Genomic DNA, 26,425 nt, shown 5'->3' with positions numbered 1-26,425 from the left:
AGCTCCAGCCATGTTCTTAGGAGCCTCTTCATCTTATGAATATGTAGTTTGTTAATGCATATGTACATTCTTTCTTGCCAGTTCTATTTCCTTTGTGTTTGGGAAGGAGAGTTTCAGAACATCTTTACATTTAGAATTCTGAATCTTTCTTTTTATTCAGTCCATTGCTGAGATTTCTTTAGTATCATTGGAGTTTCAATGAAATATCGCTTTCAAAAAATCCAAACACTCCTGTTCTTTTTATAAAGGCTTTTTGAGTTCTCAAAACAGTGTTTTAAAAATGAATAATTCTTGGAGAGTCTTTAGCTTAAATAGTTATTAAAGAAGTTGTTGATTTTTGCTACAATTTTTGGAGAGATGATTCTTGTCTTCCTGAGCTGGGTGAAGGAGTTGTTTGAGCACTGTCAGTAATTGATTAACTAATTCCCCATTAATATAAATATTCTACACTTAAAAGACTTCTTATATTAGTAATTAGTTCATTAAGATCATTAGCCTGCACCCATGTTGGTACATAAAGCATTTTACCATTTACATGGCAATGATATTAGCAAAATATATTAGATGGTTTGCATTTAGTTTAAATACTTGCAAATATGCCATTCCAAATGGTTTGCCATCTCAACATTTAAGAAATAAACACAGGTTTTCTACAGATCATTTCCCAGCTCCACGTTTTCTATAAAGTTTTAAAAACACAAACAGGGGTTTTTCTTGCAAAAGGGTGGGGGCTGGAGGAGACCCACTTTACTTCTAGATTTTGTGGTTTGATGAGGATCTTGGGCGTTACTTCTCTTTGAAATCCTTTTTGCCACATTGTGTTTACCCAGTACAGTCTTTACAATTAAGACTCCTATCAAATATTAAGGTTCCCAAACTGTGTGGCACTTCCTCCTGGGGGGCATGACGAGGTTATTAGGGGAGCAAGAGGACCTGATGGGCTGTGCTGAAGGGTCGGGGTCAGCAGGGGGCTGTGGCTATGGCTGGCAGGGGAAGTGGCAGGGGATGGGCTCTGTGTGGGCAGTCTCAGCTTCCGGGCATAGGTTCCCTGCCTGTCTCACTTCCCTACTGCCACAGCTGCCAAGCGGCAGATATCCTAGTCTGCTGGGGAGGCCTGCAAGGGCTCTGGGAGCAGCTGGCTGAAGGCTCCACCCACAGTACTGACCTGCTGGACAGAGCCCCTCCTGACTGTGGCCCCAGGGCACACAGCCCCAGCTGCTTCCCCTGCTAGACAGAGCCTGTGTGGGGGAAGTGGATGGGGCCACGCTAAAGGACAAGGGTCAGAAGGGGACTGTGTCTTGGGATGCAGCCTTCCGCTTCCCTCCTCACCCCAGCCCTTCAGCGTGGCCATGTTCCCCTGCACAGGGGGAGCGAGGTGAGCAGGGTTCTGGCAGCCCGACTGCTACAGGGAGTGGAATGCTTCCTCGAGTGCCACCTCATGAGTATCGCCCACATACCCAATGGGTACCAGGCAGCCCTCCCTTCTGCCCCCTGTGGGTATTGGGTGCCCCCCATGGGTACTGCGCACCCCCTCCTGTCTCTGCCACCTGTATGTATCAGGCATCTCTCCTGTCCCAGACCCCTGTGGGTACCAGGCTGCCCTCCTGCCACCACCCCCTATGGGTACCGGGCATCCCTTCCTGTCCCTGCCCCTCTTGGGTACAAGGCACCCCTCCCTCTCCCAGCCCCATACTTATCAGGCACCTCTCCTGCTTCCCAGGCCCCTATGAGAATGGGGCATCTCCTACTGCCCCCATGGGTACCAGGCAATGTTCCTGCTTCCTTGTGAGTACTGGGCACCCTGTCCTGCCCCCCGTGGGTACTGGACACAGCTCCCACCACCTCATGAGTACTAGGCACTACCCTTGCAGTACTGGGCACACCCTCCTGCCCCAAACCCCCACAGGTACCATATGCCCTGCCCCTGGGAGGAGGGCATGCATGGGACATGAACCTCCAAAGGAGACTCCACAAAAACAGTTTGGGAACCTCTGTCCTAAGTCTCAGTGAAGGTACAGGCAAGCTTAGTGACCTGACACTTAAAAAAATTATAAAAATTGTATTAATTTCATAATACTCATTCACAGAATCACAGCGATGTATTGAATGCTGCAGGTACCAACTCCAGTGCACAGAGGCAGGACTGACCTTCCTGCAAATCCATGGCAGATCAACAACATAGTAACAAATGAGACAACTTGCCTCAAGAACACCAATTCACTCATTCCCACTATGTGCATATGGGTTTTCTTGCTGTCCAGTGTATGCAGGTTTGGTCTCAGCCGTGCCAGTGTCCCTTAAAACACTTTAATCTCAAAAGGCACTCTTGGAAGCAGACATGTTCAGTAATTTAATAATTAGGCACTTGTATATTAAATTCAGTGGCAGATTTCTGTAAAGTGGGAGTTTGTTTTAAGCACTGATGTAGTGCCATGGTAATTTCATTTTTATGCAGTCCTTTATTTGGGCATTAATCGCTAGTGTATTGCTAAAAATAAATAAAAAGTGTGTGTGTGATACTGTACTATATGTTAATGATAGATTTGTAAAAATGCATGACTATCCTGTAAAGATGCAGGAGGGGTCAAAAGAAGCTCTTCACAGAGACCAGCTGTAACTTTAGTTTTGAACACTGTCTACAGTGGGCTGAAGACCAATTTAAGAAATGTAATTTAAACACAGTTCTAGCTAAATCACTTTCTAACATGGGGCTTAGTCCTGAAAACACTTATGACCAGGTGCTGTTCTGCCGAAGTGAGTGGACTACAATCAGTAGTAAGTACTATCCCTTGTAGTGTTCACAGGATCAGATTAGGGTTTTGTGAGACACAGTGGATAAGGCTAAATGATGTTAAATCACTTTTAATACCATGTTCTAGCCCCTGTCACTGTCTAGGCTAGAACCTGTGTTTTTGTTGATCGTTCTAACACCATTTGGTGCCTGCCAAACCATGTTAGAAAATGTTCCAGCTGCAACAGAGCTGAAACATGGTTCTTCTTCGATTGATTGTTCACGTCCATTACACATTAGGTGTACGCGTGCCGCGTGCACAGACGTCGGAAACTTTTTCCCTTAGCGGCTCCCGTCGGGCCGGCAGGGCCCCCTCCTTCCCGCCAGAGCGGTGCCCCGCTCCAGGGTATATATATCCCTGCCGACCCGACCCCTCCAGTTCCTTCTTACCGTCCGTGGCGGCGTTGGAACAACTCTGTCTCTCGTCTGAGAGTGTCCCTTAGCAATAGTCATTAGTGTTATCTAGCAGTTATCAGTTAGTTTGTAGTAGTGTTGAGCCAGTAGTTAACAGCTCATTAGGGTACTTAAAGTTCCTGCCGTGGTTGTTTGTTCAGCCCCGGCACCGGCCCTGGGCGGCGGGGTATGCCACATGCCCAAGGCTTCAAGGCTTGTGCCACGTGCCGCAGGCCTATGCCATTGAGCGACCCCCACGCCTCGTGTCTCCGTTGCCTGGGGGAGGCTCACCAGAAAGAGCGCTGCAAGATCTGCAAGGCCTTTAAGTCCAGAACTAAAAAAGAGAGGGACTTTCGCCTTAAGCAGCTGCTCATGGAGACGGCGTTACAGCCCTCCACTTCGACGGCACCGTCTGCCTCCGTGCGGAGCGCCCCGGCATCGGTGCGGGAACCGGCGCCGGCGGGTTACCCGGAGCCCGCGGCACCGACCCAGGGGGGAAATACACGACGCCGATCGTCTTCGCCAGCGAAAGCGAAGGGCCAACCTAAGGCCCGAGGACGCTCCCCGCACAAGAGGGCGGCACCGGTAAAGACCTCGAGTGCCCCTAAGGCCGATACGGCCCCAACACGGACCCCGGTAGTGGCTCCGGCGCCGAAAGGCCCGTCGAGCCCCGGGATGGGCGCGTCGAGTGAGGATGAAGGGCTGGAGGAGCTCGTGGAACAGCCCTCCACTCCGGACACGTTTGAGGCAGCTAAGGACCTCATTGCTTTGTCCGTCGAGGCCCCGGCACGCGCTGAGGTCGCTCCGCCGATGCTGCCGCGCAGAGGCAAGCCGGTGATGGTGCGCCCATCACGGTCGCTGTCTCGGCACCGCTCCAGGAACCGGTCCCGGTCGAGCTCCGCCTCGGTGGACTCCCGGTTGCCCTCGGCGCAGGAAGCACCGCAGCAGTCGGGCTTCAACAAGCGGTCGGCACCGACTCAGCAACCGAGCACGAGTCGGCACCGCGAAGCGTCGGCAGTTCGTTACCCAAGGCCGACCAGCTGTAGCCGTTCCCGGTCCCGCGATCACCGGTACCGTTCCAGGTCCAGGTTGGCGAGGCGCTATTCCAGGTCCTGGTCGCGGAGGCGCTACTCCCCAAAACCGGACCGGCACCATCCTACGGCTCCACCGTGGCCTTCCAGGTCACCGTCCGTGGTCTCGGGGACTGACTCAGACCGGTATGGCGGGTATGCCCATAGGTCACAGGCCAGCAGGGACTACGGTCAGTCCCAATGGGGCCAACCGAGCCAATGGCCATTCTGGACACCCTGGGCCTACCACCAGCAAGGGCCCCCATCGAGGGCCTCGAGATCCGGGCCATCCGGGTACCGATCCCGCTCCCCGCGGCACCGCCCGCCATCGTATAGGGAGGCAACGGTCTCTAGACCACCGGAGCGGGAAGGAGTGGACTCGGCACCGAGTACGGTGCCGTCCCAATCCCACGCTGCGGGTCAGGCCGCAGAGGAACAACTGGCTGATGCCGGATTGCAGGACAATGAGGATGGGCAGAAGGCCCCGACCTCTTCCTCTTCGCCAGACGAGGCGGTAGCGGGCACACTGGTGTCCGGCCCTCCCCCAATTGACCATCGGGCACACCAAGACCTGCTTCGCCGGGTAGCCCTCAATCTGGGCTTGCAAGCGGAGGAGACTGTAGAGCAGGACGACCCCATGGTCGATATCCTGAGCCCAGAGGGCCCCTCCAGAGTCGCTCTCCCGATTATACGGACAGTACAGTCCAACTATAAGACGGTGTGGCAAACACCGGCCTCCAGTGCGCCAACTGCAAAAGGCGTGGAGAGGAAATACTTCGCCCCATCTAGAGGGTTTGACTTCCTCTTTCTACCCCGTCCCCCTGTTCGCTGGTGGTCTCGGCGGTCAACGAAAAAGAGCGGCATGGCCAGCAAGCTCCTGCCCCCAAGGGCAAGGAAGCTAAGAGATTGGACTTATTCGGGAGGAAAGTCTATTCATCTGGGGGCCTTCAACTGAGGATCGCCAATCAGCAGGCGATTCTAAACAGGCACAATTTTAACTCTTGGGCATCAGTTGCCAAGTTTAAGGACTCCCTCCCACCTGACGCGCATCAGGAGTTCACGGCCCTGGTGGATGAGGGAATGGCAGTGGCCAAGACCTCATTGCAGGCCGCACTAGACTCAGCCGACGCTGCGGCTAGAACAATTGCGTCGGGAGTCGTGATGAGGCGTTCGGCGTGGTTGCAGGCTTCAGGTCTCCCGCCAGAGGTGCAGACCACGCTGCAGGACCTCCCGTTTGAAGGTTCGGGCTTGTTTTCCGACCAGACGGACGCCAGGCTACATAGCCTTAAGGACTCACGAGCGACCCTTAAGTCGTTGGGTATGCACACTCCGGTAACGCAGCGTAAGCCCTTTAAACCCCAGCCACCGCAAAGGCAATACCACCCTCGCCCCCGACACGAGCCGTACCGCCGTCGAGGCAGGGATAACAGGCGGAGACGTAACAATACGCCTAACCAGGGCCAGAGTCACGGCCAGGGCAAGCCACAGCCAGGGAATAAACCAGGCTTTTGAAGCTACGCCCGAGGACAGCGTACCATATTCCATACCGGATCCTCCTCTGTTTTTCAAAGACCGCCTGTCCCATTTCTACCGGGCATGGTCGCGCATAACATCGGACCAATGGGTCCTGCGCACAGTGAAGGCGGGCTATACCCTCCAGTTTTCCTCGCCCCCTCCCTGCCATCCCCCTTCCCCGTCCCTCTTCAGGGACCCTTCTCACGAGCAACTTCTCACGCAGGAGGTTCAGACCCTTCTCGCTGCTGGAGCAGTAGAAGAGGTCCCAACAGACCTGAGGGGAAAAGGATTCTACTCCAGATACTTCCTGATCCCCAAGGCAAAAGGAGGCCTCCGTCCTATTTTGGACCTGCGCGATCTAAACAAGTTTCTGATCAAAGCTCGCTTCCGTATGGTCTCCCTGGGAACTATTATCCCATCCCTGGATCCGGGGGATTGGTATGCTGCCCTCAATATGAAAGATGCCTATTTTCACATCGCAATCAATCCGGCTCACAGGCGATTCCTGCGCTTCGTTGTCGACCAGCGCCATTTCCAATTTACGGTCCTGCCCTTCGGCCTGGCGTCAGCACCACGAGTGTTCACAAAATGCATGTCCGTGGTAGCAGCCTTCCTTCGAAAGAGAAGGATGCGTGTGTTCCCGTACTTGGACGATTGGCTTCTCGCGGGCAGGTCGGAGGCCGAGGTCCGATCTCACGTGACGCTGGCCTTGCAGACGTTCGACAAGCTCGGCCTCCGGGTCAATGTGCCCAAGTCCACGTTAGTCCCCACACAGAGACTGGACTTCATAGGTGCGACCCTGGACTCGGTGGCCGCGCAGGCAAGCCTACCAGAGGCACGGTTCATGTCGATTCAGAGGGCCGTAAGCTCGGTCCAAAAATTCCCCACAATCACCCTTCCCCTCCATCGCGACCTAGTCACACAAGACAAAGGTCGCCTTCTGCACCCAAACCTGTCTTCGCTACATCTCACGGCATGGTATCTCTCTGGCTGAACGATGCAGAACACAAGTGCTCTCACCAGGTTCAACAAATCCTCCTTAATAGTAGAAAGTCCTCTACAAGAGCGACCTACCTGGCAAAATGGAAAAGGTTCTCCCACTGGTGCAAGCCTCTACGCATACAGCCTTTACAAGCCTCAGTTCCATCGATCTTGGACTACCTACTGCACCTCAAGAATCAAGGCCTTGCGCCCGCCTCGATTAGAGTGCATTTAGCCGCTATTTCGGCTTTCCATCCGGGTGAGTTGGGAGTGTCAGTGTTCTCCAACCCCACAGTGGCCCGATTCCTCAAGGGGCTGGAAAGGGTGTTTCCCTACTCGCGCCCGCCTGTCCCGGCGTGGAATCTGAACCTAGTCATAACAAGGCTCATGGGTCCCCCCTTTGAGCCCCTGGCCACTTGCTCCCTCACGCACCTCTCGTGGAAGGTGGCGTTTCTCGTGGTCATCACGTCGGCCAGAAGGGTATCGGAATTGAGGGCCCTCACTTCGGAACCACCCTATACAGTGTTCCATAAGGATAAGGTGCAACTGAGGCCGCACCCCAAATTCCTTCCAAAAGTGGTATCGCAGTTTCACATGGGGCAGGACATTTGCCTACCGGTGTTCTTTCCTAAACCCCATACGGACCCTCACCACCGCAGCCTGCATACCCTGGATGTTCAAAGGGCGTTGGCATTCTACCTGGAGCGGACCAGGTCGTTCCGCAGAACACCTCAGCTGTTCATTGCTATTGCGGAACGTATGAAAGGCTTGCCTATCTCGACACAGCGCTTGTCGGCATGGATTGTGCATTGTATACGCACCTGTTATGAGCTCGCCAATGTTCCGGCCCCGGAGATCCGGGCCCACTCGACTAGGGCCCAAGCGTCCTCAACAGCCTTCTTGGCGCAGGTCCCTATCCAGGAGATCTGTAAGGCGGCCACCTGGTCGTCCGTGCATACGTTCACAGCCCACTACGCGATCCATCATCAGGCCAGAGAGGACGCAATGGTCGGGCGGGCTGTGCTACAGTCAGTTGTACCGTGACTCCTACCCACCTCCAATGGTAAGCTTGGGAATCACCTAATGTGTAATGGACGTGAACAATCACTCGAAGAAGAAAGAACGGTTACTTACCTTCTGTAACTGTTGTTCTTCGAGATGTGTTGTTCACGTCCATTACACTTCCCACCTTCCTTCCCCTCTGTCGGAGTCTCCGGCAAGAAGGAACCGGAGGGGTCGGGTCGGCAGGGATATATATACCCTGGAGCGGGGCGCCGCTCTGGCGGGAAGGAGGGGGCCCTGCCGGCCCGACGGGAGCCGCTAAGGGAAAAAGTTTCCGACGTCCGTGCACGCGGTGCGCGTACACCTAATGTGTAATGGACGTGAACAACACATCTCGAAGAACAACAGTTACAGAAGGTAAGTAACTGTTCTTTCCGTTAGGGTCTACTTTGACTTTTTCTGTAAAATGTTGTACCATTGCATTTCTGCCAGTAGTAATAATAGAGAGTACAAAAGGGTGGAGAAGGCTACAGACAATTGCTGGCATTTTAACCACCGTGTCATTTAACCCTGCTGAGAGAAGATCTAGATTACACAGTGGTTAAAATGCAGGTGGCTGCTGACACCTGGTCTGCACTTTTATTTATATCATGGTATCACCGAGTACCACAGTGCTAGGCACTGTACAAATATAAAGAAACTGTCCCGGTCCTGAATAACTTACAATCCAAGCAAACACTAGTGCTGATAGCAATGGTGGGAAATTTTAGGGTAGCAATGAGGGGAAATTCTATGGTAAACATCTCCTCTTCAGTTCCTGGTGGAGCATACACAGGGTTATGGTCTCTCACATTCTGTCCATCCTCTGGGACAACAAAACATCACCTTGAACGACATGAAGAGATGAAAATGTGATTGTTGCTGGCATGCTGACACTTTTGAACCCATAATGCATTCATCTCAGGATGCATTTCTGAACTGGGGTATATGATTGGAGATTTTTAAAACAAGCGTTTAAAAGAATTATGCAAACTAGAGAGCATTGAAATACAACTGAGATTCAAACATACAGCCCCATTGACATATGATTCAGTGGACGCTTCCATTTCATTGTGCAGTCTGACCAATGGCCTTCAAAGTGTAATCCATTAGCGTCTCTGGTAACTTTCACTTTGCAGCCTGTGGTGCAAACGGAGCACAAAGAAGCTGAGGGAGCATCTGGAAACTGGATATCTGATGCCGATCACTTGAAGAAAGAAGCAGACTAGGGAGGATATTTGCTGTGGGACTCTTGAGTCCTCTACAGCTGCTGACCATGAATATGGGGATTGGAGATGCCGAATGTCTGCGATCAGGGTGAAGGACCATGAACGGAGAGAGCAGGAGAGGCAAAGGGACAGAGAGGTGCGGTGGGAAGTGAACCAAGACATTATGGTTTTGGTCAGGCAACAAACTCAGATGTCGCAGGATATTATTGAGTTATATGCCCAAAGACCCTGGACACAACAGCTTTTCCAATCCACGGAAAACTCTATGGTCGCTGCTCCCTATATACCCCAACATAACGAGGGTCACCATGGCATGAACCCTTCCCCCTGCCATTTCATGCTAGGGGAAAATAAGGAGAACCATAACTACATGTACATTGACCTGTGATAACTACAGGATCAGCCACCAAGCACAGTGTTTTGCCACATGAATAAAACATTGTAATATGTTTTTAATATGTAAAACTTTATGTTTGTTGTTTAGTTGTTTTTTTATAAGTTTGGGTTATCCCCTCAGACTGCTGCTAATTTTTTCTTAGCTTGTGTATTTTTACTTTAACTTTGTTTCCCTTTTTTTGCACACAATAAAGTTCTATTTTTTGAAACACAGAGTACCTTTATTAGTTTACCTTACCTTAGTTCCTCCTGTTCCACTGACACATTGGGCAGGCCAGTTCCTCCACTGATTACGGTCACTCACTAATTGTGATACTTCTTTCTAGGTGATTCCAGTGCATTTGTTGTTCTCTGTCAGTGTCTTCTGCCAGCTTTTCCTTGGCCTTCCTCACTTTCTCTTTCCTTCATTGTAGGGTGACCATATTTCCCAAAGAGAAAACGTGACACCCTCAGCTGCTCGCCCAAGCCCTCCCCCCCGCAAGACTGTTGCCCGTGGCTAGATCCCTTGGGGGGGGCCCGCAGGAGGCTGTCGGCCTGTCACTGGAACACTGCCGTGCCTCCCCCCCGCCACTGGAACACTGCTTCCCCTCCCCAGCTTGTCCTCTCCACTGGGGGAGGAGGGGCTGGCATCTTTGCTTGCCCCTCCCCCCCCACGTTCCTCCACACTGCACCCCACTTTTTTGACAAAAGTGGGCATTTGTCCCATTTGCTCTTGCCAACTGATCAAGTAAACAAAAGCAAACAGGACAAATGCCTCCTTTTGGGGGGAAAAAAAAGTCAGGACGACCGGGACAGGACTTAAAAAAGGGACTGTCCCAGCCAAAATGGGACATATGGTCACCCTACTTCATTGTGTACCCAATTCCATGATTACTTAGCATATCTCCCATCTTTCATATGGTGTACATGTCCCAAACACCTGAGCCTTCTTTCTTTGATGATATTTTTTAACATGTCTCCTGCTCTGTCAGCTCCCGTATGCTTGCATTTGTTATTTCATCTTTCCACATGTGTTTATACCATGTATAAATGCCACTTTACAAAATTCATAATAGGCGTCAATAGCCCACCCCTATTTAAACACTATACACACGAACAGGGGCGGCTCCAGGCACCAGTGCACCAAGCGCGTGCCTGGGGCAGCAAGCTGCGGGGGACAGCCTGCTGGTCGCCGTAGTTTGGCAGCAATTCGGTGGCAGGTACGCCGAAGGCGCGGGACCGGCGGACCTCCCACAGGCATGCCGCCGAATCCGCATTACCAGCAGACCTCCCGCAAGCATGCTGCCGAATCTGTGTTACCAGCGGACCTCCCGCAGGCATGACGCCGAAGGCTGCCTCACTGCCGTGCTTGGGGTGGCAAAATACATAGAGCTGCCCCTGCACACGAAGGCACACCAAAGTATTACTCAACACTACTGTGACTAATAGTCTTTTAAGGCCTCCCTCAGTTGGCTCTTTTAGTAGCCTTTGTATCTGGCTGTTCAAATTCAGCAGACAGTCAGTCTACCTTACCCCTCCACCTGCCAGTAGCCCTTTCCTCTTCACCTCACAGATATTACATAGTACACAACATGCAACTATAACATTAGGAATGTCAAGAATCAGAGGGGTAGCCGTGTTAGTCTGGATCTGTAAAAAGCGACAGAGTCCTGTGGCACCTTATAGACTAACAGACATATTGGAGCATAAGCTTTCGTGGGTGAATACCCACGCATGTGTCTGATGAAATGGGTATTCACCCACGAAAGCTTATGCTCCAATATGTCTGTTAGTTTATAAAGTGCCACAGGTGCCACAGGACTCTTTGTCGCTTTTAACATTAGGAATGTTTGCCTCACTGACACCTAGTCATTAAACCTCACCAGCAAACTTTTAGTCTACCAAAAGCACAGTCACCTGTTGTTGAATCTTTCCTTGGTGCAGGGAAGGCAGCCAGTGTACAGTTTCATGAACAAGGGGTAGGGTGGGTCCTCCAGAATCACTCTTGGCATTTCAACATCACCAATGGGATTGCATTGGTCAGGGAAGAATGTCCCCGTTTGCAGCTTTTGGAAAAGTCCTGCGTTCTTTAAAGACACAAACATCATGCATCTTCCCTGACTAGCCCACACTGATGTCAGTGAATCATCCCTGCTGATCCACTAGCACTTGCATAACCCAGTAACAGTATCCCTTTCCCTTTATGTACTCACTGGCAAGATGGGATGGTGGCAGAATAGGGATGTGCGTCCTGTCTATTACCTCACCACGGTTCAGGAAGCCTGTTGCTTCAAATCCTTCTATTTGCTGTACATTGCTGAGGGTCAGAGTCCTGTGCAGCAGGATATGCTTAATGTAGGGTTACCATATTTCAACAATCAAAAAAGAGGACACGGGGTGCCGCCCCAGCCCCGCCCCAGCCCCGCCCCCTTCCACTTCCCGCCCCCCTCAGAATCCCCCTATCCCCTACCTGTCCTCCCCCACCCTAACTGCCCCCAGGACCCCACCCCCTATCTAAGTCTCCCTGCTCCCTGTCCCCTGACTGCCCCAACCGCTCTCTACACCCCCTTCTCCTGACAGCCCCTCCAGAACCCCCGACCAATCTAACCCCCCCGTTCCCTGTCCCTTACCTGCCCCAACCGCTCTCTACACCCCCTTCTCCCAACAGGCCCCCCAGAACCCCCGACCAGTCTAACCCCCCCATTCCCTGTCCCTTTCCTGCCCCAACCGCGCTCTATACCCCCTTCTCCTGACAGCCCCCCCAGAACCCCCGACCAATCTAACCCCCCATTCCCTGTGCCTTACCTGCCCCAACCGCTCTCTACACCCCCTTCTCCCGACAGGCCCCCCAGAACCCCCGACCAATCTAAGCCCCCCGTTCCCTGTCCCTTGCCTGCCCCAACCGCTCTCTATACCCCCTTCTCCTGACAGCTCCCCCCAGAACCCCCGACCAATCTAACCCCCCGTTCCCTGTCCCTTGCCTGCCCCCCCCTAGGCCGAGGGAGAGCCACAGGCTCCACGTGCAGCCAAACAAATAAGGCACTGCTCTGCGGGGGAGGAGGGAGCAGGGGAGGGGGAGGGACTCTGGCTGCTAGAGGCCCCAGTGGCTGCGAGCGGATTTCAATCAGGCACAGCCATCCAATCAGCCACACTGCACTCTGCATGAGGGGAAGGGGGAAATCCCGGACATTTCTACCTTATTAGAAATCCCCCCCGGACGGCCATTTAAAGCTAAAAAAGCCGGACCTGTCCGGGGAAACCCGACGGATGGTAACCCTACTTAATGGCCCCTGCACGCTTGGATGACAGTGGCCACCACTGTAGATTTGCCAACTCTGAACTGATTGCCCATTGACTGACCAATAGCAATCCATATGGCAAGCTTCCAGAGTGCAATCGCCACTTACGTCACCACTGTGAATGCAGCTCTCATTTAGTGTCCCTGTACTGGAGGGCTGGGGCAGGCTCAGCACACAGATCCAGGACCATGGCCTTTCACGTCCAAAAGTTCTGCAGCCACTGCTAGTCATCCCAAACCTCCATCACGATGCAATCCCACCAATCAATGCTCATTTCTTGGGCCCAGAAGCATCAATCCACCATGTGGAGTTGCTCTGTGAATGCCAGCAGCAACATGACATTTTTATTCATTGTGTCCATCAGCATCTAGTCGTCATTGTCAAATGTCTCTTCCTACTCTTCACCACACCATTTGCTGTCATAGTGGAACTCATTGAAGTTCCATGAATACAGGAGAATCGTGCATCCTGTATTAGCAATGGTCATGTGAATTGCGCTGAGCTCTGAAGGGTCCATACTTTGGTCAAAGAAATGGCGAAGACAGAAAAATGGCATGAAAAATTATGGGATGGAATAAGCCTAATGGGTTGGAGAAAGTGGCATTGTGGAAACTTGATCCCTAGTTCTCAGAAATCCCTGGACGAATTGCTGGTATCACACAGAGCACTGCAAAATGCAAAGCACTGCATTGTGCCGATGGTAGTGCAAGGCACTCTGGAATATCTACCCGTGGTGTACTGCATTTTCCATCAACACAACCACTCCTGGTGAAGACGTGCAGCACCCATGCAAGCAGTCAAGTGTGTGTGCACCCACGTGATGTACAAAAGTGGGTGGCTGCATGCCAACGTAACTTACATTGGCCAAACTTTGCAGTGTAGATGCAGCCTTAAAGACTTGCTAAGGTGGGCTGCTGCACCCACTTACTTTCTGCTGCATGTGCATCAAAACTTACGAAAGGCTTGAGTTTTTCTTTGAAGCTCATTGATTGCACAGCAGCACAACAGGGTAGAGCACTGCAAGAGAAGAGCCAGAGAGAAATGACAAAGTGAGAAGCAGATCAGTGTGGGGAGTGAAGAAGGGTGAGAAGGCTAGACAACAGACCAGAGGGGGAAACAAAGGTAAAGGGGAAGGGACTGTGGACCCCAGGGCTAAAGAAGAGGGGTAATCAAGAGACGGGTAATGACTCTGTTACCAAAAATAAACTTCCTCTTACAATCTTTACTGACAGATCAACAACTGAACATACAGGTCATGTTCTGTTTTCAGTTGCACTGGTATAAATCCAGAGGCTCTCCAGTGAAGGCAACATCATATTACTCTGGGTTTATGAACCCAGTGCAGCAACTGAGATCACTACTGTAATTTTTTATCTTGTGAAATAGCTTAGGCTCGCTAAGGTAAACAAAAACCATTGTTCAGAGCAGATGGAATGGCAGCTGGCAAAGAAGTGGAGTGGTAGCACGCAATCTGCTAAATGTGCCTGGGTGGTGCAAGCAAAAAGCTTCACTGCATGGTTCCAGAATTATTATGATAGTTGTTGGGTGCACACGTTAATAAAATGAATGCATATTCATTAGGGACTATTATCCTCTTACTGAAAATGGGTAGATCATAATTGTACATCCATTCCTGTTAATGGCTTACTTCCAACATCTGGGATAGAAAAAGAGTTAAATGTCAGTTTGGTACTCTGCCCCTGTTGATCCCTAACAGTCCTCAGAAATCAGCTAAATTTTTTGCAGATGGGAGGAATCAAGCTTGCTCAAAGTGTCATAGTTCCTTTCAGAATTATTAATATAAAATATTAACATTCTACAGAGAGACAATAAGCAGGCACCTATCCCAGCATACAGATAATTTCAGATTAAATATTATGCTGTAAGTAGACAAGGAGGTCTCCAAAAGTAGCACTACTCCCATTTAAAGATGAGAAAACTAGTGCACAGAGAGATTCAGGACAACTTATTGAGAAAAGATTGCAACATTTCTCCCATTGGCTGATTTTCTTAAAAACAGTAGCTGCTTGAAGTCTCTCAAAGGGTTGGAATGTTAAATATTTAAGAGTGTTAAAATGTTTCTAGTCCCTACTTAAGAATCACTTTTTCCACGATGCCCACAAGAAGTGAGTTAAAAATAAATAATACTTTTTATTTATGTATTTAAATTGTGGTGGTATCTACAGGCCCCATTGTATGAGGTGCTATACACACATCAAGCACAAAGACCGTTCATGCCACAGAGGCCAAATCTTTTTTTGAAAACAGCTTTATGGTGAACCAAAAGATATGCAATTACCTACAGCGAACGTGTGATCTTATTAGTGTAACCCTTGTCCGCTTGTTCTTCCACCCGTCCCAATTGTTTGTTACAGAGTTTGTCAGGTCACTACTAAGTTGTAAACACTTCTATACATTTCAAATGTGATTTTTGTGTTGAATATTTGCACCTGATACAGATTCTGCACTTGGTAAAATAGCAAGATAGAAAGGCAAATGCCCTGGCTATGTTTACCAAATCTCTTTTTCAGAAGTGCTAGCATTCCCCCCCAAGCAATTTAGGTCAGCTTTCCATACATTATCTGAATGAAATGAACCCTATATAATTTTCTAGCGTTAAGGCCTGATCCTGTAATGCTTATTCACATGAGTAATCTGATTGCCGTCAACGGGAAGGTTTGCATGGCCAGGTTCTGTATAGTTGTTTCAAATTGAAAATGTATAATATATGCTGTACTTTGTATAAGTAGGTTCTCTATAACATTTTAACTTCTAACTATAGTATAACTAATTCTTCACTGTAGCAAATTCCTTGTTAAATGTATAGGTGCCCATCATAAATAAGTGTGTCATCACATTTTATGCACACTACATGTACAAGTGTAACCATAAAGTTCATAGTAAAAGATTATTGTATCTGGATGGTCCTCATTCATGTATTAAAACAATAACAAATAATTGTATATGTGGTAAACATGTAATTCCTGAATAGCTGCAAAAATAGTAACTGTGCTGTACATCAAACTGACATGGTAACTAGGTAACAAAGAGCGAAAGATAGTATGATATGATTCCCTTTTTTCACACTTCAACACTCTGCTTTCCGTGTCATGTTGTGTAGGCTCAGATATTTAGGACAGAAGCAAAGGCTGTCAAAGCATATACTTATTACTTAATTGTAGTATGCAGTGTGTGACTTCGATACAATTTAGAGGCACAGTAATTTTACTTACAGACGGTAAAAAGTCGTACTTCATGAAGCAATCTTCTAAATGATGATACCACAAACTCTGTGGTTTAATAAATAGCCAATTAAATCTAAACATTCACAGTTCCCACTGAAACACATACTCATTAGAGAGACAGTGCTTGTTAAGGAAAAAAATGACTTAAAGAAATTTGGGGGGGGGGCGGGGGAAGCTCAGTCGAAATGTTTTGTTTTGACAAAATCAAACTGATATATTATCTTATAGATCAAGGGTAGGCAATCTTTTTGGTCCAAGGGCCACATATGGGTATGGAAATTGTATGGCGGGCCATGAATGCTCATGGGGTTGGGGTGCAGGAGGGGGTGAGAGCTCTGGAGTAGGGCCAGAAAAGAGGAGTTCAGGGTGTGGGTGGGGGATCTGGGCTGGGGCAGGGTGTGGGGGGAGTGAGGGCTCTGGGGTGGAGCTGGGGATAAGAGGTTTGGGGTGTAGGAGGGTGCTCCAGGCTGGGACTGAGGGGTTCGGAGGGCTGGAGAGGGATCAGGGCTGGGGAAGAGGATTGGGGTGTGGGCGGGAGTCAGGGATGCAGGCTCCAGGCGGTGCTTACCTCAAGTAGCTCCCGGAAGCAGCGGCATGTCCCCTTTCCAGCTCCTACATGGCGGCGTGGCCAGGCGGCTCTGCGTGCTGCCCCGTCTGCAGGCGCTGCCTGGCTGCCCCTAACGTGTGGAGCCCCCTGGCTGGTTCCAGGAGCCATGGCACGCACGCGTGGAGCGGCCCCCGACCCCGCTTTCCAGCTGGAGCGCGGCAGCGGGGCAAGCCAGAGACCCCGCTCCCTAGCAGGGGCTCGAGGGCTGGATTAAATCAGCTGGCGGGCTGGATGTGGCCCCCGGGCTGTAGTTTGCCCACCCCAGTTATAGATGTTTATATTATAATACAAAATTAAATAAAATTTGAAACAAAAAGTCATTTCAGAACAAAAACCTAAAAAGTTTTGTTCTGAAAATGTCAGAATTAGATGTTTCTACATTGCCAGAACCCTTTTTTTTTTCTTTTTTTCCCCCCAAAATGAAATTCTGGTGAAATCTGAGTCGATTTCAGGAAGCATTTTAATTTTGCTGGACCTGTATATTCCCACAAAATATGGTTGCATCGAAGTTCTCTGACCAGCTCTATTTATTAGTCTTGAATCTTCCCTCATTGCCTTCAGCCCCCACTGCTCGAATCCCCCCAGCTCATTTTGAAGTTAGGCTGTGTGTGTGTGTTACTCCTTTAAATGTTAGTGACATTTACAAATTCAGTCACAGTTGAGTTTACAGTTTTCCCCTAAGAAACACATGGCAAAGAGAGATAGAAAGCAGCCAAAAGGGGTGCAGAGAGGTGCATGGGGATTTGTTTTATTTAGCTGGTCAAAAATGTATGTAGTAATCCTGTAAGATTCCTGAACTGTTCTGCAACTAGCAGCAAACATCCCTACTGGAAAATTGTTCCAAGCATAAGAGGCAGCAGGGATGGAAGCACAAAAACGAGACTGGGAGACTGATACAAAGCGGCTGATCAGGCGGGAAGCTTGAATGGAGCAAGCAGAGTGCTGGGGCACATCCTCAGCTGGTGTAAATTGTCATATCTCCATTGACAGGCAGTGGAGCCATAACACTTGACACCAGCTGAGAATCTACCCCTGTGAGTGTGGAAACAGGAAGAAAGGAGAGCAGAGATGGAAGCAAGAGTACGGTTGTGCAGTCTTGAAAGCCAGATTCAGAAACTTGAACTTGAGGGGTGGTTTAAGAAGAAGCAAGGCCTGTTGGATGTTTATGGAGAAGGAGCTATGGCGATTGCTAGGAGATAGGGAGATGAAACCTATCCATCCTTGACAAAAGTTTTCAACTGAGCTCAGTATGGGGATTGCTTTAGTTTCAGGCCATTTTCAAACTGATTTAGCCATCAGCAGTGTGCTCTTCTTAAGACATTTCATCCTCCTCCACATCAGATGGAAGAACACCCTACCCTTCTGTGACACACCTCTTTAAGAAATGAAAGCACAGGCTTTCTGTGATTCACTGGACAATTAAATTTAGACAAGCACATCTCATTACAGAGATTGGCCATTAAAAAAAATCATCATCAAGAGATTACCTGAGGAAAAGTATCATAATTATAATGTGTATAAATTAAACAAAATCCTTAACAGTAACAAATGATTTTATTCTTTCTAGGGACATGGGTCACATTTGGAGGTCAAATTTCAGATGACGTAAGTAATGTTTGGTTAAAGTAAAATTCATAAAATGGAATAAATGTTTTGTACAAGTCAAGTCAGAGCTAGCAGAATAAGCGGAGTCTATTTCTGTAACAGGAAATGACAGAGAATTATCATACACGGGAATAGAAAGTTTGCACTTCTGCTACGTTTCACAAAGTCTTAGTGATTATGACATTTCCAAAGGTTAAATTTAATAAAAAAAAAACACCTTTCCATTAAAAAAATATTCCAAACAGCTATGAAAAGAAGGATCAGCATTTACCACTGACAGTTGTAATGAGAATCTGATTGTTCCCACAGTAGAAGTATGAACTTTTTTTTTTTGACATAACGTAAGTAATCCAGTACAGTCATAAATATAGGCACAGTGTCAGCTTATAATGAGGTGCTGGATGATTTTTGACATAAAAAGTATAGATGAAACAACTGAAAATATCTTTGGGCTTTGCACTGACAACACTGACTCTTGGCCGTAACTGATGGTTCTGAATCTCTTCTAATAACCCTTTGAAGGTGCTGCGTAACTCATGTATTTTACTAAGCTTTGGGAACTTCATGGACATTAGTCACCCATAACAAAAACTTGCAGCAGCCTCACTTGAAACACCAGGAGAGAGAAAGTGGAAATAACTTTTGCAGAAGGAGAGAGGTATTGTGTGTTAAGATGTAGAGGATTTTTTAAAATAGAGACAAACCATTTTATCTTACAAATGGTATGTAAGGGAATGATGAAAATATACAATAGCATAACAAAGGGGATTCTTCTTTATATTGCAGCATTGTAAACACAGAGGGTAAAAACCTGGCCCCATTAAAATCAATAGCAAAAATCCCATTGACTTCAGTGGGCCAGAGTTTCAACCTGAGCAGCTATTTGTAGGATCAGGCCTTTAGTTATCACCGATATTGATCATTTAAAAACTCCTAATGACTTCTGGTGTTTTTCTTTTCATACCCAGTCCATCAGCTAAAACTAGAGTTGGGCCCAAACCAAAATCCAAGATCTGAACTTCTGCCCTTCCTCTCTCAAACTTTGGGAAAGTTCAGATCTGAACTCTGCAACTCAGGTCCATCTCTAGTTAAACGGCAAATCTAAGTAAAACAATTTGAATAATTGGTGCTTTCAGTTTTATAGAGTTCCTGCCTTGGAATTCTGTGATTCAGTCAATCTAATCTTCGACATTAAGTCAGGGGACAAGGCACTGAACTCATCCCTCGTTGAAGTGCATTGACTTCAGTAGGATTACCCCAGGATATATCTGGCCTAATAAGTCTTGTACTCTCACCTATCTAAACATGGTCATTTTAAAACATTTTAATAAAGAAAAAAACTGTTTCAAAATACTGATGCAACATTGGTTCAGGTCTGTCCCAGGTTGGTACAACCCAAAGTTGTTATCTGATAGCTTCTCAGTGGCCATTGTGAAGTGGGTTGGTGATCTTGGTAGCTTTTTTAAATGGCACGTGTCCATGTCAGTCACCACTACATTTGAAACTAATTTGCATTCTACCAAGGACTGAATGAGCCATGGACTGAACTCCTCTGTCATCCCTAAAGGCACTCCTTCTGAGTGGGAGTTGTCATACTGGCAGGACCATATGGAGAAGCTCACATTGCTGTGATCTGGCTGGCGGATCAATAGAAGACTTCAGTCTCCAAGGCTGTCAACCCAGCATATTTCATAAGTGATAAATTCACTAAAAATCAACCTAAATGGAAAACCTCTCTTCAATAAATGTTAGGAATCATATAGAGTTGAATGGAAAACGATGGGGTTTTTAGTGTCCTATGAAGTTTATTGGAGAATTAAATCTCTGTTATTTTATAGGAAGATTAAAAAACTTAAGAACTATATCCTTTCTATATTACATTCCATAGAGTTACAGATTAATATCTATAGGGCCCTATTACATTTCTATTGGTTTCATCTCTATTAACTGTAAAAGGACTTTTCCTTCAGGAGAGAAATATCCCTTAACATAGGTAAAAGGGATGTTGATATAAATCTATATTCTGGCTCTTCTCGCACTAATGCACAGACATGACGTGCATATTACTCTGGCTTGTAGCAGCTGCATGGGACTAGGTCAGGTCATTATGTCTAACACAAATGGGCCATGTCCTTATTTCCTAAGCTAGCAGCTGTAATGTTCCTCCCTACAAAGCATCATCTCAGAAGGTTTGTGGGCCAGCCAGAACTAAAGTGGACTGGGGTTCTGTTGTGATTACTGAGCCAACAGATTTACCCTAAATTCAACTGTGAAAAGTATGGGAAAGTTCATAAGATGTCACAATAGCCTATGACTTTTTGCCTGCCTGAGAATTAACCGTGCAAAATAGGTGAAGTTTTTTCCATAAATGAATGCTATGAACAGGTGCCAGAAAACGAGGCAGAAAAATTGAATTAGCCCAAAGAAAAATGGCCTATTGACCATAGTCCAGGACTATGGTGAGATCATACCTGGTAAACAACAAAATGTGGGAATGAAGTCACCTATGCCAAGTTTGGCTTTATGGAAATGAATTTAATTTTACTCCTTTTGGGAGGTCTTAAAAAGAGACACTGGGAAAAAAAGAAGAATCTTCTTCCCCCCAGCGCATCCCCCAACCTGCCAGCATTGCAACTCATCTCAGCCCCTTCAATCTCAAGTCGTGAGAAGCAGACCAGGCCAAGGGACTTTCTTCCCGAGAGGAAAGCAGGCTGGCGGTGATCTTGTTTAAGGAACTTTGTTTTCAACTGTGAGTGCTGAAAGTCAGCACACTATCCTGGAACCAACATGGCTAAGACAGCAACACTGCATATCACATTATCATGACATCCAGTACTCAGCCCGGCAGTGAGGATATCTAATTGCCTGCACCACAGAGGCACAAAAGATCCTGTATTGTTTTCCCGTCCCTTTTTGAGTTGCTTTTGCCACTGCCTTCCCTCCCCCTTTCTTCCTATTCTATCTCTCACGCTCTTGGCTTTTCATCGAATCCCGACATCAGCTATGCTGCATTCATCCAAGCCTCTCTTGTCTAAGGAGAAAGGATCCAAACAGATGACGTCCTTGACCAGAACGTGAACCAGAGTCCAAGCAGCAGGTGTCGTGCTCAACTTGCCAGCCAAAGCATCCACTCCAGTGGTCCAGTATTCCAAAAACATCAACAGCCATATTTCCCCCATCTTTTCTATCCTGTCTCTCCTCCACCTTGTGTCTATGTTAAAAACAGGATAAATGAATACCCTTCACACATCAGGACTATGTAAAATTAACTTTCTTTTTCATCAAAGGTTGTTAATAAAAATAAGAGACTCTGATATTTTAACTCCAAAAGGAGAGAGACTTTGATAGGGTCTAACTAAATTTGATTTGTATAATCACTAAACCACAGTTTTAATATAAATGCTGGTTTTAATTCCGTGCTCCTTTTTTGTATGTTTTAATCAATAAACTTTCATCTTGAATGAATGCTTTTGGGAGTTTGCCAAGTAACTGAATAAAACCAAGGCCTTTGTAGAAAATAATCATGACCCTATTGCTGTTAAATGTTACAGTGAAAGATTTTATAAACACCTTTAACTCTGTAGGCCTTTGAGATCAATATCAGTTCTCCACCTGCCCCCAAAGTTTCAGGTGTGCATTTATGTGCAGGCCTAGCCAGACCTTGGGGCTTATTTGGTGTGTGTGGAAGAGTGCAGTGCAGTGCTGCATACAACTCCCACCATCATTTCCCATCAAGCAATAGCAATGACCCCAAGAGGACCAGTATTTCCTCTCTGCAAAGTGTGTGATTCGTGATTTCCCTCAATCTAGGGATCAGAGTTCAAAGGGCACTCCTAAACCTGGTCTCCAACATGCTGACTTGTGCATGAGCTTATCTTTACAGGCAGGAAAAGTTGCTATTGATTTCAATAGGATTATTCAGGTGCATGAAGTTATTTGTGCAGAGTTGGGACTGTGATTGCAGCTCGCTACCCATCAAGTTTTCATCTGAAACTCCAGATTTTTAAAACATTGTTAGTGGTGTGTTTGGTATCAGATTGGAACTAACATTGTGGCAGGTTTGAGTCTGTTTTGAATAAGTTAAGAAAAAATACCCAGTCTTGAAATGTCCTGCTGTCCCAAGACTTCTACTCTGCTCCATTTGTGATTCTAATTTTTCAGTGCTTAGGAATTCATCCTGAGTCTCTGAAGTTTGTTCTTCTGGAAGCACATTTTCTGATTCTTGATTTAAAAAAACAAATCAAGTTATACTGTATATAGAACCTGATACAGTATGTATCATTTAAATATTTTATATATTGTAGCCTCAGTTCAGGACACACTGAAATGGTAGATACGTCTTACTTCCTCTCATATTCTGATGCACGGGTGGACAGGAATATATGGCTAATATTTCCAGAAGGTGTGTAGTGATTTTGGGGGGCCCAACCTGAGACTCCATACAGTATGAGAGGAGCTCAGCACTTTCTGAAAATCCGGCCTTTTTAAGGTGTCACAAGCGGGGCACCGAAAATCGAGGCACCCAAAATCACTAGTCACTTTTAAAAGTCTTGTCCATGTGTTCTTTGGGGATCCGATCATAATCACACTGACTTCTGGGGAGTACACTCCATCTGTGACATGACATTAAATTTCTAGGAGAGGGCACCTCTAGGAGCTGAAGAAATTTGATTCCTTCTGACATGGGGCAGCTCTGTTAACTGGACCACTGAGCCAGCCCACTTGACATTTCACCATCCATTTTGATCAAAAACTAATTGACCATATAACCAACTGGGGCTGGCTGTGGTTGCGTAAACTACTTGCATTAAAACAATTGTTTTCCTTTAGAAAACTGGGAGGGTCTGAACTGCTGGTTCCTCTCCATCTCTCTTTTTTGTTGGCCAGGGCTCTGTGCTTGGTTACAGCTGCTCTCCATTGAAGCACTTGGTGCTTTCAGAGGAGTGCAGCAGTGATTTGGAAATGCAATGCTGTATTTTAATAGTCTGTTAAAATTATCATCAAAATAAAACAGTGCACAATCAATTCACCGCTGCAGTGCTGCCATTCACTTCAACTGGAAAGCAGCTGAAACCAAGCAATTACCTTAAAATCAGTCCACAGTTTGTCTTCCAATCTCCTGCACAAAGAGCAAAAGAATAGCACAGACATGTGCAAAAGTCAAACATGCTCCTAAGTCTCCCTTATTTAATAATTGTAGGTCCAGGCAATGTTGCAAGCAGCTATAGTTCATCTCACACCACCATATTCTGTCTCCTTTGGGAACTGCAAAATGTACATCAAAGTCCAATGTCAGCTGCAAAAACAGCACGGTGTATTTTGCAGAGAGAAAACTGTTACTTCAGATGTGTTGTACAAACATGTCCGCCACACAAACAGCATGGACCATAGCTGCTGTTATTGCTTTTTGCGCTAATAGGAAGAACAGGGCTATACAATTCCTCTTAACTAGAACCAGCAAGGAGTAACGTGACCTTCATAACAGCCTTTAGAACGGCTAAGCTTGTCAGCCAGCCCTAATGACTGAGGGAAAGGAAAGAACTAAGCAGGGCATGTGGAATTGTTGTTTTTATTAGATAGATTTGCTGCAGTCTAGCTGTTGTTGAAAACACACACAATCGCCATGCTTAAGCACCATCATTGTGTTAGAAACCAACAATGGCAGTTACATTCTTCCTCACCTAGATACTGTATTGCAGCATATCCAGGGGTAATTCTCTGCTCAGTATATATTGGTAACGACTATAAATGCCCCGGGGGAAATTCTCCTCTCAGGTGTAATTCCTACCCCTCCTCCACACATATTGGGGTTCTAGATGGAGTTCGACCCAGATGCTTCTGGGGTAACTGTGCAAGAGACCCTTTAGTAGGGAACGCAGCAGCGCAGCACCCTGTAGGGCAGGATTCTTCCCCCCCACTTCCCTGCAGAGAATCTGAGCACACATGCGGAGTACTCGGGGTGAATGCTGACTGCCACTCCCTCAGTAACACTGCTGAAAATCCAGGGAAACTTCACTGTCTTCAGTGGAATTATGCTGGATTTAAACCTGTGAAACTGAGAACAGAATTTAGCCCTATGCTTTTTGCCTGTAACAACTTATGTTGGTTTAAGAGCAGTGCCCAGGCACAATGGCACAATTTAAGAACACAGCCTTAAATCAGCCTCAATTCCATTGGTTTTTGTTATGTGCTGCACTGCATTCCCCTCTCCCAAGACACAGATGAGGCCCTAACGTACCATAGCCACTATTAGGAACACTTCCCACTTAGTCCTGAGTGCAAGTCAAGGTGTTAAGACTGTTCCATAAAGTCCTATTTGGTTAATGTCCCAGCTGCCTGAGACTGCCTCTCCACTCATGTGCTTCTGTCACTTTTGAAATCAGCTGAGATGCTCCTTCTGCCCCTAGATTTGAATATCTGCGGGATGGAGTCAGGGCACTGCGGATGGTGGGCCTTTGGCTCTGGAACTTGCTTCCCATACTATCTGTCCCAGCCTGCCTTCTGGCCTTCTTTTGCCTGAATGCGATATGGGGAACTCTGGGGTTGCATCCTGGTTTCTACATGAGTCAGTAAATTCTATTACATTTGTACATGCACTGAGTGACTATGACTAAAGCACTATATAGCTAAAAATAAATAAATACATTCGGAGATGTATCTGACCTTCGGATAACAGGGTTTTAATTAACTCTGGTTCAGATAATCACGTTTTGACTATAATGACACAGGGAAAAGCTCCAAAACTGTCAATGAAGTAATCAAATATTTCCACAACTTTGCATATCTTGGAACAGATACATTCACTGCTCCACTCCTGGATAGGGTGACCAGATCACCAAAGACAAATATCGGGACGCGGGGGGGGAGGGGGGGGTGATGTGGGGGGGGGCGTGGCGGGGGGCGGGGCCAAAAAAAAAAAAAAAAAAAAACCTTCCTCCGCAAGTGCTGGAGGGAGGCCCGGGAGACTCAGGGGAAGCGTGGGGGGCCGGGGTGAGTAAGAGTCCGGCCTGGCCCCGAGCAGGCAGGACTCAGTTGGGCGGTACGGAGAGGAGGGGGGCGGCCCGCGGTGCCAGGCGGCGGCTGTTGTTCTCACCCCCGGGCAGCGGGACTCGGGAGCAGCCGCTGCTGCAGCTCCCACTGCCGCAGGGGAGGAAGCGGCCATGGCGCTCGGCGGCTGCGGCTCTGGCGCCCCCGAACCCCCCGAGCCGGGGCCTGCTGCGGGGACCCAGCAGCGCGCACGCTGCGCCCAGCCCCTGGCCAGTCGCGTCTGGGCTGCTGCCCAGCTGGTGCTATCCCGCGGCGGCCCCGGAGTGGGGGCAGCAGGCCCCAGCCCCCCCGTCCTGCAGGGGAACGAACGGGGCTGGGCGGCCGATGCCTCCGCCCCGGGGCCGCCGCGCGATAGCACCAGCTGGGCAGCCCAGACGTGCCTAGCCAGGGGCTGGGCCCAGCGTACGCGCTGCTGCAGGCCCCGGCTCGGGGGGTTCGGGGGCGCCAGAGCCGCCGAGCGCCATGGCCGCTTCCTCCCCCGTCGCCTGGCCCCGCGGGTCGCCCCCCTCCTCGCCCTACCACCCGAGTCCTGCCTGCACTGGGCCAGGCCGGACTGTTACTCACCCCGGCCCCGCGCTTCCCCTGCGTCTCCCGGGCCTCCCTCCAGCGCTTGCGGAGGGAGGGGGAATGGTGAGCCCGGGGAAGAGGCGGGGATTTGGGGAGGGAGCCAATCGGGGGAGGAGGGGGCGGAGTCGGGGCAGGGGGGGGGGCGCGAGCACTTCCGGGCTCGAGGCTCGGGGCATTTCCTTGTTTGTCCGGTTGTCCCGACCGCATGTCGGTCGGGACGCGGGACAAACAAGGAAATATCGGGACGGTCCCGATAAAATCGGGACGTCTGGTCACCCTACTCCTGGATGTGACATAGGGCCGAGATACACCAGCTACCCTAATTGGCATTGCTGGGTGTTGGGAGTTACAGTGAACCTGTTGTGTCAGATTGCCTTCCAAGGTCCACAGCCCTGCTCCTTGGGCCAGATGATGAGTAGCATGTCAGGCATGCTGGGGATTGTTTCTGCAGCCACTTGACTAATCGTATGCCTCTGGCTTCCCTAAGGTTGCTGAACAGCTAATGACAATCGCTTATGAGAGTGGCGTAAATCTGTTTGATACAGCGGAGGTGTACGCAGCTGGAAAGTAAGTGTATGTGTGGCTCAAGGTGTTGGAGTGTTTTACCAAGCCAAGTTTCACTTTGTTTAACTTCCTATTTATTCACTGCCAACCTAACTC

General features: G+C 48.3%; 1 protein-coding gene across 8 annotated transcripts in view; it reads left to right on the top strand.

Annotated features, from left to right (window-relative positions):
* The window catches only part of KCNAB1 (potassium voltage-gated channel subfamily A regulatory beta subunit 1), a 262,161-nt gene that overhangs the window by 186,172 nt on the left and 49,564 nt on the right, over positions 1-26,425 (top strand). For all 8 annotated transcript variants that reach the window (XR_002888305.3, XM_065557858.1, XM_065557859.1 and 5 more), the window contains 2 exons: positions 18,114-18,151; positions 26,253-26,332. Coding sequence is in view for 7 of the 8 variants with exons in the window: in XM_065557858.1 (XP_065413930.1) it covers positions 18,114-18,151; positions 26,253-26,332 (118 nt within the window). In the remaining variant the exon portion in view is untranslated. The remainder of the gene's footprint in view (positions 1-18,113; positions 18,152-26,252; positions 26,333-26,425) is intronic.

This window comes from Chrysemys picta, chromosome 9 (assembly GCF_011386835.1).
Source record: "Chrysemys picta bellii isolate R12L10 chromosome 9, ASM1138683v2, whole genome shotgun sequence".
Classification (NCBI taxonomy): Eukaryota; Metazoa; Chordata; order Testudines; family Emydidae; genus Chrysemys; species Chrysemys picta.
The sequence above is the reverse complement of the archived record's forward strand: the minus strand, read 5'-3'. Positions and strand labels throughout refer to the sequence as shown.